We start from the raw sequence: 13115 nt of genomic DNA on the forward strand, positions 1-13115 counted from the left end.
ACATTTGTATTCAGCATTTTACATCAATCTTATGTAAGCATCTAATTAACTTGGACTCATTTTATTCTGCTTCAAACAAAAGCTTGAGAGGCTTTGGTGAAATTGAATATGATACAAACATATCACTGATTTCATGAATTATGTCCCTTACCCTAGGTCTACCTCCTTAATGCATAAGAAAATCATGCTCCAAAAAATGAATCTTACATTATACTCACTACATGGTGAAGAGCTTATCCAGTTTCATTAGCCTATCAATGTCTCCAATAATGGAAATCAAGCAGGACTATAATACTCACTATCAAATGACTCATTAGCCATAAGTGACTCACCTTACTGAAGTCATATCGAGCAGCACTTTATTACTGGCAATGGAATATGGAGTATAACCTGTTTCACCAGCGAGCTCATTTCTCTTCTGTATTAGCATTGAATACAACTCATTCTGTGAGAAAAATAGAATTCTTTCAAATTAATGTGACATTCAACAAATATATAAACAGCCAAAATTGCCAAGTTCCAATTGATTCTTGCAAGATTTACATGTACATATGGCAACCATGCTGTGTCAGCAGAAGAAAATTTGCATTAGCCACACTGTTAGAAATAAAGATATAGATAAATGATGTGGCTAATGTCAAAATTAAATTAGCCACATTCAAGATCAACCACCATTTGGCTACATGGCTATCTTCTACTGTAAAACAGCCATGTGTACAACACACATACATGTAACTATCTTATGTAAAAAAACCTACATGTACAAGTATATCCATATATAAATTAAGCAGCTTAGCATCATCATAAGCTTTTGTAAAATATACTAATATAGCAATCTTTAAGGTCATCCTTAAAAAAATATTGGTTTGCTGTTTATCGACTTACAATTTTAGATTTGATCAGGCAGGTGGGTGATTTTTTTTCTGAAAAATGCCAAAAAGTATAGACAATGTGCTAAAAATAGAATAAAATAAATTGTCTTGGAAAGGATAAAAAAATGAGTAGGTAGGCTGATAAACAGCAAACTAACAATTGTTTAAGGTCGACCTAATGATAGGGATGACACTTTACTTCATACTTCAGATTTCAAATTTCAAAATTATATACCTTCAACCTGACAACACGTGGATCAACAACATGCTTTTTAGGACTAACAGGTGGTGCCTTTTCAGTTGTAGGACTGTAGTAGTAGTTTGAAGGAGTCCAGTTGGCTGCTGTCACTTTGGATGGATTAGAAGGCAACACTGAACTTCCACTAGCAGATGGGCTATATAACATATAATATAGAATATAACAAGATGTGTCAGTCATGTATTTCTGGAAACTTAAGTTCAAAGGGGTATAACTCCCATAACATCTGATGTATCAAAATTCCTGGTAATATAAACAAATGTATATAGTGTCTTTACTTCATACAAAGTATTCTGAACTCTGTTCAGTAGTTTGAGAAAAACCATGATAACAAATAGAGGACTGAAATACAAAACATGTCAAAAACTTTATACCCTCCACAACTTCCTTGAACTGTGGGTGACCTCTGAGTTATTCCCCTTTTTCAATAAACAAGAGGCTCCCAGGAACCTGAATCGCTCACCTTGTTGAATTTTGCCTTTGGCCAGGTAAGCTAAAAAACATGGAGTTACACCATGAGACATTAACCTTCATTAACCCATACCCTGGTACCTGGTATGATATCTCAATATTTCACAAGAGTTCAAAATTTGACAGCTGTATTAGAAAGGAAAGGATTTTTTGTTGGTAGTGAAGTGTTTTGTTTTTTTTTCCCCTTTTTTTTAAAGGGGGGGAGAAGCGGATTGGTGGGATTTACACAACATCTTTATTTGCAAAAACACTTGTAACTGTCCAAAAATGTTAAAACTTTTCAAAGAGACAATAATTGCTGTTTAAAGTTTTTTTTCACTTACATAACTTTCAAGATAATTTTTTTTGGCTCGGCAGCTTCCATGTCTGGGGATGGGACAAGTTTTAATGGCATATTGCCACTGTTTTTCCAGTGGGATCCTCTGTGCGTCAGTCCAACTACAGACCCATAACAACCCTGTATACTCTGTTCAACAAGGTACCCTTCATACAGCAACATTTTTCCTAAAACATATTTGATAGAATGATTGCAGTTAAAAATACCATTGGCAGATATGCTTGAGCATTTCTACAGGTTTATTCATGTGACTTAGCTATGGATCAAACCCATAACCAATGAGACTCCTGGTGAAGGCCTTAAATTTTCTTTAGATGGACCTTAAATCTAGGATGCAAAGAAGTCCAGAATTTTTATTTTTAATATAACTTTGAACCCTTCTATGTCCGGACAAGGTGATTCCAATATACCAATCTCTTGCACAGAGGGTATGTTTGCTATTCCAAAGCATTATGCCACACCCAGTATTTAATCTTTTTATGCTAATAAGTACAGAACAACAGACGTAGCTTCGTGATTTTTTTCACTTCCTGTATAGCAAAGCCTATAAACAAATTGATATGTAGTGAATCAGGTAGCAGTTTCAGGTCTGCAGAGGAGATTGCCAATATACCACCCATTGAATGGAAAAATTAAAATACTGCAATCTTTACACAATTGTACATGTACTTAAATAGGAGAATATGACAGGTATTACTTGGAAACTTTATAACTGATAAGACTTGCAGAAAAATACGCTTTATCCAAATGATGATATAATTAATACACTGCAATATATTAATAGAAATAATTCTATAATTACCAAAGGCTTTCCACCAATTTAATTTTCGGAACCTAAAATAAAAAATTCAATCTTTACTTCTACCCAATACAATGTCTCTTTTTCCTTTTGATGCCCATCTGAATACAACAGTATTTTTTGTATTGTGTTAAAATATCCAAACTAGATAAAGTGATGCCCCCACATTTAACCTTCATATAGCTATATCATAACTCATAATCGTAAAAAGCACTTTGTCAGATGTTTTATTGTGTCTGTGAGACACAAATGATGCCCCCCCCCCCACCTCCCATGTGGTTTTGAGTAAAACTCAGCATAGCTGAACGAAATTTAAACTCAATCTTTAACTAATCATGACAGACTCACATACCAAAAACCAGTCAAATATCTTCAAGCATTTACAAAAAAAAAGCAAAAAACTATTATTTCAATACAATTTTTAAAGTACAGGGCCCATTATTTTGATAAAACTCAGCGTAAAAGAATGAAACTTATACTCCATTTGTAACTAATCATGACAGACTCACATATCAAAAAGCAGTTCAATATCTTCAAGGGTTTACAAAAACAGTGCGGAAAACTGTTATTTCCATGAAATTTTTAAAGTACTGGGCCCATAATTATGGTAAAACTCAGCATAGCAGAATGAAACTTTAACTCATTCTGTAACTAATCATGACAGACTCACATACAAAAAATCAGTTCAATATCTTCAAGTGTTTACAAAAACAGTGCGGAAAACTGTTATTTCCATGGAATTTTTTAAGTCCAGGGCCCATAATTTTGGTAAAACTCAGCATAGCGGAACAAAACTTTAACTCGATCTGTAACTAATCATGAATGACTCACATACAAAAAATCAGTTCAATATCTTCAAGGATTTTCAAAAAAAAGTGTGGAAAACTTTGGGACGGACAAAATTACGGACGGAATTACAGATGGACAGAATTACAGACGGACGGACAAAGGTAAAACAATATGCCCCCAACTTATCGTTGCGGGGGCATAAAAAAATTGTTTATTGTAGGGATATTACAGAATAACAAGGATTTCAAGGAGTTGTGATAACTTTCAAGGTCCTTCATGCTATAACAAAATAAGAAGACAAAATAGATGGTGCTCATTTTGGAGAAACAATCATTTGAAATTTTGGTAAGATAAAGGATTTCTCTAGATTTTCCATAGGTTTTGTTTTAGAAGGTTACATCTATTAAAAACACTGAAGAAATTAGCATTTCATTAATACTTTCTAAATAACATTTTAAGGTGTGTATAATCAGACATGGTTTCATGGAGCCAAACTGATATTGTTGAAATCGGAAGTAAACATTCGTTAAAAAAGAACCAAAATGGTAAATTCCAGATTTGAAAAAGCCGAATTCTGCTTTAAAGCAATAGAAAATCATGCCTATTTCAATGAAATTATAAAAAGAAAAGTGGGAGTCACTTTGCAAAAAAATAATAATGCTATGAAATGGATAAAATCAGAGGAGTCCAAAAATCTGACAAAAATGTCTGAGCATGACCAGGGAACATATTTAAACTGTAACCCCTCCCCAAAATTCAACTGATAATGAAATGGTTTCTTGTACCTAAATAATAACAATACAAATCATACACAACAATAAAAACACTCTTTACAATGCCATTCTGTTTCTGGTTTAAAAAAAAAACTTACTTATCTTGGCCTTATGTTGCAATTTTTCCTGCCCAACTTGTATAAAACACAACAGTTTAGGAGGGGTGGTCCATACTACTAGTATAATTTTCACAAAAATCTTGTGAACAACTTAGCAGTTGTTATTCAATACAAAAAAGACGAATTTTAGCAGTTGCTATTACCAAGAAGACAGCTGGACAAAGTGCTTCCAAAACTTTGTAAGCAGGGATTATAATAGATTGCTTTGTTGTTATAACTGCAATTCATTACATAAAATGGGAGACTCCCAACAAAAAATGCATTGAGGGCAAAAGATATGATGAGGGTCATGAATTGGATACATAAAAATCCTTATTTAAACATGTTAAACTAGAGCTACCCCATTTCTGTACACATTTGAAAATTCATTTGTGAGTACAAATTTTCTTACTTCATTGAACTTTCACATGTTCTAAGATTTATAATTAGGTGGATTTTATAAGTAACATACATCATAGCAATCAATGAAAATTGAACAATTTTTTATGAATTTGATTTTACGACTTGACTTAACCAGGAAGACCAAATAGTTGGTCACCCATAAAAAAATTCCAACACTGACATACTTTCCTTCTCCATAATGCTTGAGATTTGTGAATCTTGCCAATTTCTGGTCCCTAGACCCCACAAGAAACTGTGCTGGAGTATTTAGTCCAAATTTTTCACCAAGTGCCTGAAATTAAATCATTTTTCTGTTTATATAAAATATTCCCTGCTATATCAAAAGTTTAAAAAAAAATGCATTGATCCATTCTCAAGTTATCACCCGGAAATCCGGAGAACAGACAGATAGACAGAAGCACAACTTTTCTGAAGGTATCACATGATACCTCTTCAAGTGGTGGGATATAAAAAATATGGTACAGCATTGAAATTTGAACTGTTTGTTTTACACATATCCATATCAGCATGATCAAAATAAAGGCATGGGAAGGCTTACAATATTAGACAGATAGATACACAGAGAGACATCTTGCCTTTTGCATTTCCATGTCTCTGCAATGTATTTATAATTGTACAAAATCACAAATTTGTTGTAATAAAATTATTGACATTATACAAAAAAAAAAAAAGAAGAAGAGAGTAATAAACAATTATTCAATATATTTTTGAACAAAAAATTAAAAATCCAATACTTATCTTTTTTTGATAATTTTTATCAATTTATGGACAAACTGGTAATCTTTCCTTATTTTGGATGTAACTCAAGGCAAGTAAATCTGTAACTTATTAAATTCATGACATTTGTCACATCTGCAGGTAGCGTACATCTGGATTCCAGTTTTTATAATCAATTAAACCTTTTAGGGGAAGTTGCAGTTAAGTAAAAACTTGAAATACAGTCAAACGTGTTGCTGACCTCCTGTATTCAGCTCCTGTATACAAGACACTCCACATTTTTAACTTTCAACATAATTGGTTGAATAATTCATAGAGTAGGTTGCATTTACCAGATGATTTGTGGTACATAAAAACAGGCTTTGACCGTAGGGGTAACCAGAGCATTGGAAAAATTATCTTAGGTCATCTTTACTTACCTCAATAGAAAGAGAGTAGAAGTTTCCTTCTCTACTTAAGTCAACAGGTCTGTTTGGTTCACTTTAAAACCAATTCTTACCTCAATAGAGGAGAGTAGAAGTTTCCTTCTATACTGAATTCAACATGATTATTTAGTACATTTTCAAAGCATTTCTTACCTCAACTGAGGAGAGTAGATGTTTCCTTCTCTACTGAAGTCCACAGGTCTATTTGGTTCACTTTCAGACCATTTGTAACCTCATAAGAGGAGAGTAGTTTTCCTTCTTTACTGAAGTCTACAGGTCTATTTGGTTCACTTTCAGACCATTTCTTACCTCAACTGAGGAGAGTAGAAGTTTTCCTTCTCTACTAATTCCATGACTTTATTTGGTTCACTTCCAGACCATTAGTAACCTCATAAGAGGAGAGTAGAAGTTTTTCTTTTCCCAGAGTCAAAATGCCTATTTGGTTCACTGTCAGAATTCAGACCATTTCTTACCTCAATAGCAGAGAGTAGAAGTTTTCCTTCTCTACTGAAGTCAACAGGTCTATTTGGTTCACTTTCAGACCAGAAACCCTCTTTGTTTCTGTCATTCCTTTAGAAATATAAAAGTGATAAATAACTGGTGAAATTTGATCTGATTATTTCTGGTAATCTGCATTCAAAATTTTCACAATGAGAAAGGACTGGAATTCATGAATGGTATATGCAATATACAAACCGTAACTACTTCAGATATGTTTATCATGGTATAAAGATTGTATAAAAAATCTGAGTGGTTTTTCTAATCTAAGCATTTTTGTGGTTTTTAATTCATACTGTTACAAGCAATCGTGCAAGAGGTAACACTAATTCATTGTGTATTTTCAAAGAAAAAAATGATTAACTGTGATTAACATTTACTTAAATAATTGTTCCTGGACAGTAAATCAAATTATATGCAATGATCTCTGTTTATAACCTCCTTTAGAACTATGTTGTGAATGCATGTAGTCATTTTCAATTACAAAAAATGCACATCAGCAGTTCTTTGATTAATCACCCTGTCACACAGCCCTGAATCTTGGAGACAAGTCAAGAGACATGTTCATGCCATCTTAAAACAGGAACGACTGATTAGTGCTCAGTTGTAAAGGATGTAGTGTTAAAAGATCAATCGCATATTGTTGCTAATTATCTGATAAAATCTGATCAGCAGTTCTGGTGGAGTCGCTACTATAAAATGTTCCTTAAAGGAAACTTGACAATTAAAACATTTTATGTTTATATTTACAAAATTAAAGCATGTTTAGATACGAGTGTAACAAATGTTTTCTCATTAGGTTAGCGCATGCATAAATGAAAATCAGAAGTAACGCTCAATTACTAAATATGCAAATGCTACGTCATTGGTTCTCAATCACCATTTGGGTACACTGAAAATGCATACACATGCTCGAAAAAATTAATACATCTTCAAAAATAGCTTGTCTATATGATGCAGAGTGGTCCACTGATCTGTGTTTGGGTGCAATAATTGTGTTTAAAAAGTAAGAAGACTAAAAGTTCTTGTTTCTGTCAGCTTTTCATTTTCTTTAGGTATACATCCCTGCGTGGTGAATATACAACTATTTTGCACACTATTTTTTATGTAAACAGAGGGGTATTACTAAAACAGTGACACTCTATGTATCGTTCTTTCTTTGCAGCTGGGTTATCTTAATAAACAAGCCCAGTAGACTTAATTATGACCAAGAGATAGCATGGGAGGCTTCTTTAATCTTTACATGGTTCAGCAGCTCGTAACACAGGTGTCAACACAGGTGTATGACTTCGAACATAATTGAATTTTAATTGAATTTCTTTTGTCTTTCAGATATTAAAATTAAACAATTTACATGGAGAATTTGACACAATACACAGTATATAATAGGTGATCCTAGGTGAGTTTAAGGGAGCTTTTCTGGTACGGACAATATTTTTTATAGGTCAAGTTAAATTATGGAATTTTAGCAAAAAAAGATTTAGAACACTAGGAAGCTTCAGCACGAAACCCTTATGGGTTACCAAATAAAATATCAAAAGCCAATGAAAAATGAACATGTTCGTATTATCCTCCGTACTTGCGGGGACTTCAAAATACACTCCTTAGTACTGGCACACTTGTCAGGAGCAACGTTCTGTAAGAAAGGGATGAAATCAATATTTTCATTGAAGATCGTGATGTGAACAGTTTAAATTTCAGAATATGAATTAAATTTACTTTCTGTAAAAAGTTCAACCTTACATGAAAGAACATAATGAAATATTTCTGTGTATTCTTGGAACAGAAGTGATGTCATCTCACTGTGGATAATCTAGTCCTCATACATGTAATATTTAAGTATGTATTCACTCGCAAACCACAACTTTAACTATTTTCACTCTCAGTTGAAGAAATCATGCAACAAAAGCAGAAGCTGCATGCATTTCAACCACTCGATCTATGAATTGAGAACCAATGACGTAACAAGGTCATGTGACCACTTAGTGTAATAAACCAAATAAACCAAAAATTTAAAAAATAAATTTTTATGTCACGTCTCCTTTAATGCTGAAATCTTGTAAGATAAAATCTACTAATTCCAGCACATCATTCCTCGGCCATTTTTAGTTATTGAAGTTGGAATTAAAATTAATACTTGTTCTTGAAAGTTGTAGCTATTTTCAAACTCAAAACATTACAAAAATATCAGAATTTTATTCTAAAAATAAAACTTTATACAGAGATCATGTGAAGTAAAAACATAAGTAGGAGACTCTCATTTATGATGGAAATAGCAGAGTTTTATCGAATGTTCCCCGTATAAAAAATTTTCGATAATTCACACTGTGAATAAATTTGGTTATTTCCCTCTCAGACTTTCTCCCACAAAATGTCACAACTTTGATATCAATCAGCCAATCACAAAATTTAAAATTCATATCAATAAAACATGAAGAAAATCTATATAATAAATAGGATAATCAATCGGTTATCGTTAATAACCAAGATATAATCACTTGTGCCGAGAACGCATGAGGATTTAACTTGTATGCTGAACAAGTTCCTCACTCTCGTTAAATCTAGGCCTTCTTTGCCACTTGTGATAATATTTTGGTTATTCACGCTTTCAAATTAATTATCCTATTATTCATACACTGGAGACAATCATTCTATACATCAACAAATACATTGTACATACTGTTTTCTACAATTATCACAGCAGTTGACTGTTCCTCCTAGTTCCTTGAGATTCCTACTTTCAAAGTGAGCCAATAACAACCTATAGTAATACATTAATATGAGACAAGTAATAGACATAATTTTATATGGCAAACAAGAGATCCAATTTTAGTAGAAGTACTCGCTTTGAGAGAGAATACTGGCAAAATTTAGCAAGAGATGAAAAAAAATCATAGTTTTACTTTCTATTCTGTACGAGTAATTTCTCTACTTGTTATTTGAAAACTCCCAATACAAATAAAAATAAATTCAGAATCCTGATTTAAAAAAAAAAAAAAACATTTTTAAGTAAATTATACCTGACTGCAATCTTAAAAGTGTTAAGATGATACTGCCTGGCATATACTTAGGAAATTGTTAACCTTATGTCAACACGATCTGTCAAATAATGAGTAATAAAGTTGATCTACCATGTGGAGGAAAAGAAATGACTAGAGACGTAGACTCAACAATGAAATATTCAATAGGATTGGACTTGTATGGCAAAGCTTTGGACAACTTTGAGCCCAGAGACTTTGTCAACCCTTGGTGGTTCGACAGTCAAAAGATCAAAAGGCCAACCACAATTCCTTATGAATCACATCAATGACATTGTTCAACTTGTTTATCTGATTTAATTCAATATGAGAGTTTGCCAATCTAATTAGTGATGTCATATTCACTAATTTGCATATCATTAAGTGTCAGATTGGTTGGCAAATAAACAAACAATTGACAATTTCATGGCCAGAATTCAAATTTTAAAAACTTCATAACTTTCATTATTTTATATCCAATTTTAGTTTTGCAAATTGTTTCATTTTGCTAAAATAATTCATATTTTGTATGCATATTTATAACTCTTTTACTTTAAAAAAATAAAGTTGTAATGATATTCATATGTAAACCTCTATTTTTATATAAAATTATTATTATAATTTTATGCACATAAAGTCTTTTTACTGAATATTTATTCAGATCCATGGATAAAAAGTTTTATTTGCAGTTTAGGAAACCAAAACAATTTCTTAATTATCTTAAAAAATGAAAAAGTTATGATGACTTCAAGTTGCAAAACCAAATCCCAGGTAAACTTTACATTATTTGATATGACTTTCTTAAATTAAATCTAAGTAATTTATATCCAAAAGAAGAGAGCAGAAAAAAAATCTACTTGTTTTTTTTTTGTTTTTGCCAGTATGGAAAAAGGTTAAATTCAATCCCTGCAAACAAAAAAATCAGTCATTCATGAAATTAGCAAATAATCAATAAAAAGAAAACCATAAGGATAAATCTGGAGGTAATATAAAAATCCAGAGTTTCTATTATCATGAAATAGAAAATCAAGTCTTTAACCTGAATCCACCCTTTTCCTTAAGTGTGTCCTACAGTGTCTTAGTCTTCATCTATTTTTTTTTGTAAATCTTCCAAAGATTTTAAGACATTAAATAGCCACTCATATCTTTCAATTTCAAACTGTTTTCTCACCTTCTTCTGCATTTTCCTGTGGTGAGGTATTCCTGCATTCTTGATAACATCTTTAATTTGTGGTTTTGAAATGTAGAGTCCTTCAATTCTCTGATGAAGTGCCTGAAAACAAAATAAACTAGAAGTACTGTGAGCAAGCTAACAAATAGAATGCCTGAAAACAAAGTTAAACAGAAATAGTGGGAGCAAGATTGCAAAGGAATATCCTTTGAAATAGAATTAAATGTTGAATGAAAAATCCTTAAGTTGAATTATCTCCCTTTACAGTCCTCCAAGAATAATAATATTCATTCATGCACATCTACTTATGATGCCCATCAATCCTATAAAATGTCACTAGAAAATTTGGTTTGGGGAAGTTGAGCTTGAGTAGTTTGAGATGTAAAGCTCTTAAGTTTGATTATCTCCCTTTATGGTCCTATTGACACATTTAATAATATTTTATAAATGTACCTAGCTACATTAAAATCAGCAGCAGTAAAGAAGCAGTGACAACTGCTAGGTAAACCATCCCTCCCCGCTCGTCCAACTTCCTGATAGTAAGACTCTATATCTTTAGGAGCTGAAAGAAATATATTATATTTTAATTATTAAACAAAATTCTTCTGACAGTATTTTTTCTAATTATGCACAATCTTTATCCATATTTTGCTTTTTCTATTGAATACATAATGAAACTTAAATTACATGAACTAGAATTACACACTGGATGGTGAAAAAAAATGATACTCTACTCAGAAAATACCAAGACTTATCCTCAATTAAGTTGGCATACTGAACGAGGAAGTAAAAGAAAAATTATCAATCAGAGATATAAAATTTATGCATACAACTACAAAAACTGTAATTTGGGCGAAGCTCACTTGGTGATACCCCAACTTCCCTCCCTCGAAATCTTATAGGAAACCATAAAAGTCATTCAGATGGAAAAATAAAATTGGAGGTGCACAATGGCACCAAGTGATTAAGAATTCATGAAAGGTTCATAAAAATATTCCTTTCAATATTGACAGGAGTTACAGATTAGAATTAGGAATAGATGAGTAGACAAATGACTCAATTGAATGCATGATCACTATAAACCTCCTGCTTTTAACGGGGGTAAGGAGTATAATGCGGACACCACTGCATTTAAAGCTACATGTTTCTCATGTTTAATTCGTTGCTGTAACAAATTATTGTTTTATAAACATTTCTTTGATCTATTTTTTATCTTTGTCACGCACATTAAGCAGCATCTTTTTCAACTTGCTGTTGTAAGAATGAACCTCCTAAATATTTGTTATAATGCTGCCATACCTCCATAGTGTATAACTTTTCTGACATCAGGTTTATCAATACCCATACCAAACGCCACTGTACCTACTACAACCTAAAAAAAATACATGAAAAGCATTCAGTCTGAATTCGATGGGAAAAGCATAACTACTTTGGATAATGTTTGTATCAAAACAATTCACTTTCACTTAAGAGTTCAGATGATGTTTTTACAAGATTTAAACCAAGTGGTATTAATTCAAATGACCTTATGTTGAATTATCTCCCTTTGAAAGCATCTGACATATACTGTAAACGTATTAATTTTCGCAGATTATGTCAAATGAACAAATTCGCAGGTATCAATTTTCGCTGTTTCAAAATATGATTAGTGTAATATGATTTCAAATAATCAATTTCATGGGTACTATTTTTCAGGGTTTTCTGTCCATGGCGAAAATACCGAAAATTAGTACACAGTGACAATTGATACATTTACAGTACTCAATTTAAAGCATACCTTCAAATGCAGACATAGATGGAAGCAGAGTCAGAAAGATTCTTATAAATCCCAAAAACCATGTTTGTGTGAATAAAAAATCATAAATCCAAAGATTAAATATTTATGTCATAACATGAATATAAAATATTCTAATGCAACATACCTCGTAATGAGGGATTTCATTGGTCAACACAAAAAATTGCAGGATGCCAAATCTAAGACTGTCTCAAATTTTAAATGCATGCAAAGATTTTTAAAGGAGACGACCATGTTATTGTGCAAGTCATAAATATCAGAACTAATCTGTTAAATATTCAGGAAAATTAAATTGCAACAAAATAATTTCCTTTTCTTAATTAATTTATCAAGATTTATTATTAGGAAATTTGAATTTTCCGCGCCTATGGGCGCCACCATGATCGATTGAACTGTGATGTCATGATGTCGGTTTGTAAAGTGAAAGTAAATAGGTAACTGATTATGATGTCCGACGAAATCGCAAATTTGGGACTTTCCTCCAATAAATTCAATCAAAAATAAATAGAAGAATAGATTGAGGCACAACATGTAAACACATGTCAGACATCATTGACGAACAACAGGATTTGCAGCCAGATGGTTAGTATTTGTAAAGAAAATCTTATGGCTATTTCCAAGACTTCCGAAGAATGTTAGTGTTGCTGGTAAAAAAAAAAGAACATTTCTCT

At 32.2% G+C, this 13115-nt stretch overlaps 1 protein-coding gene across 2 annotated transcripts in view; it reads right to left on the reverse strand.

Annotated features, from left to right (window-relative positions):
* The window catches only part of LOC148603181 (bifunctional 3'-5' exonuclease/ATP-dependent helicase WRN-like), a 42018-nt gene that overhangs the window by 7081 nt on the left and 21822 nt on the right, over nt 1-13115 (reverse strand). For both annotated transcript variants that reach the window (XM_088554095.1, XM_088554096.1), the window contains exons 13-22: nt 11949-12021; nt 11103-11211; nt 10650-10751; nt 9142-9222; nt 6437-6533; nt 4986-5092; nt 2742-2773; nt 1926-2106; nt 1108-1267; nt 333-445 (exon numbers count right to left, since the gene is read on the reverse strand). In XM_088554095.1, coding sequence (XP_088410221.1) covers nt 333-445; nt 1108-1267; nt 1926-2106; nt 2742-2773; nt 4986-5092; nt 6437-6533; nt 9142-9222; nt 10650-10751; nt 11103-11211; nt 11949-12021 — 1055 coding nt within the window. The remainder of the gene's footprint in view (nt 1-332; nt 446-1107; nt 1268-1925; nt 2107-2741; nt 2774-4985; nt 5093-6436; nt 6534-9141; nt 9223-10649; nt 10752-11102; nt 11212-11948; nt 12022-13115) is intronic.

Source organism: Perna viridis, chromosome 11 (assembly GCF_037379345.1).
Source record: "Perna viridis isolate PV_CMFRI_1.1 ecotype Kerala chromosome 11, ASM3737934v1, whole genome shotgun sequence".
In the NCBI taxonomy this organism is placed as follows: domain Eukaryota; kingdom Metazoa; phylum Mollusca; class Bivalvia; order Mytilida; family Mytilidae; genus Perna; species Perna viridis.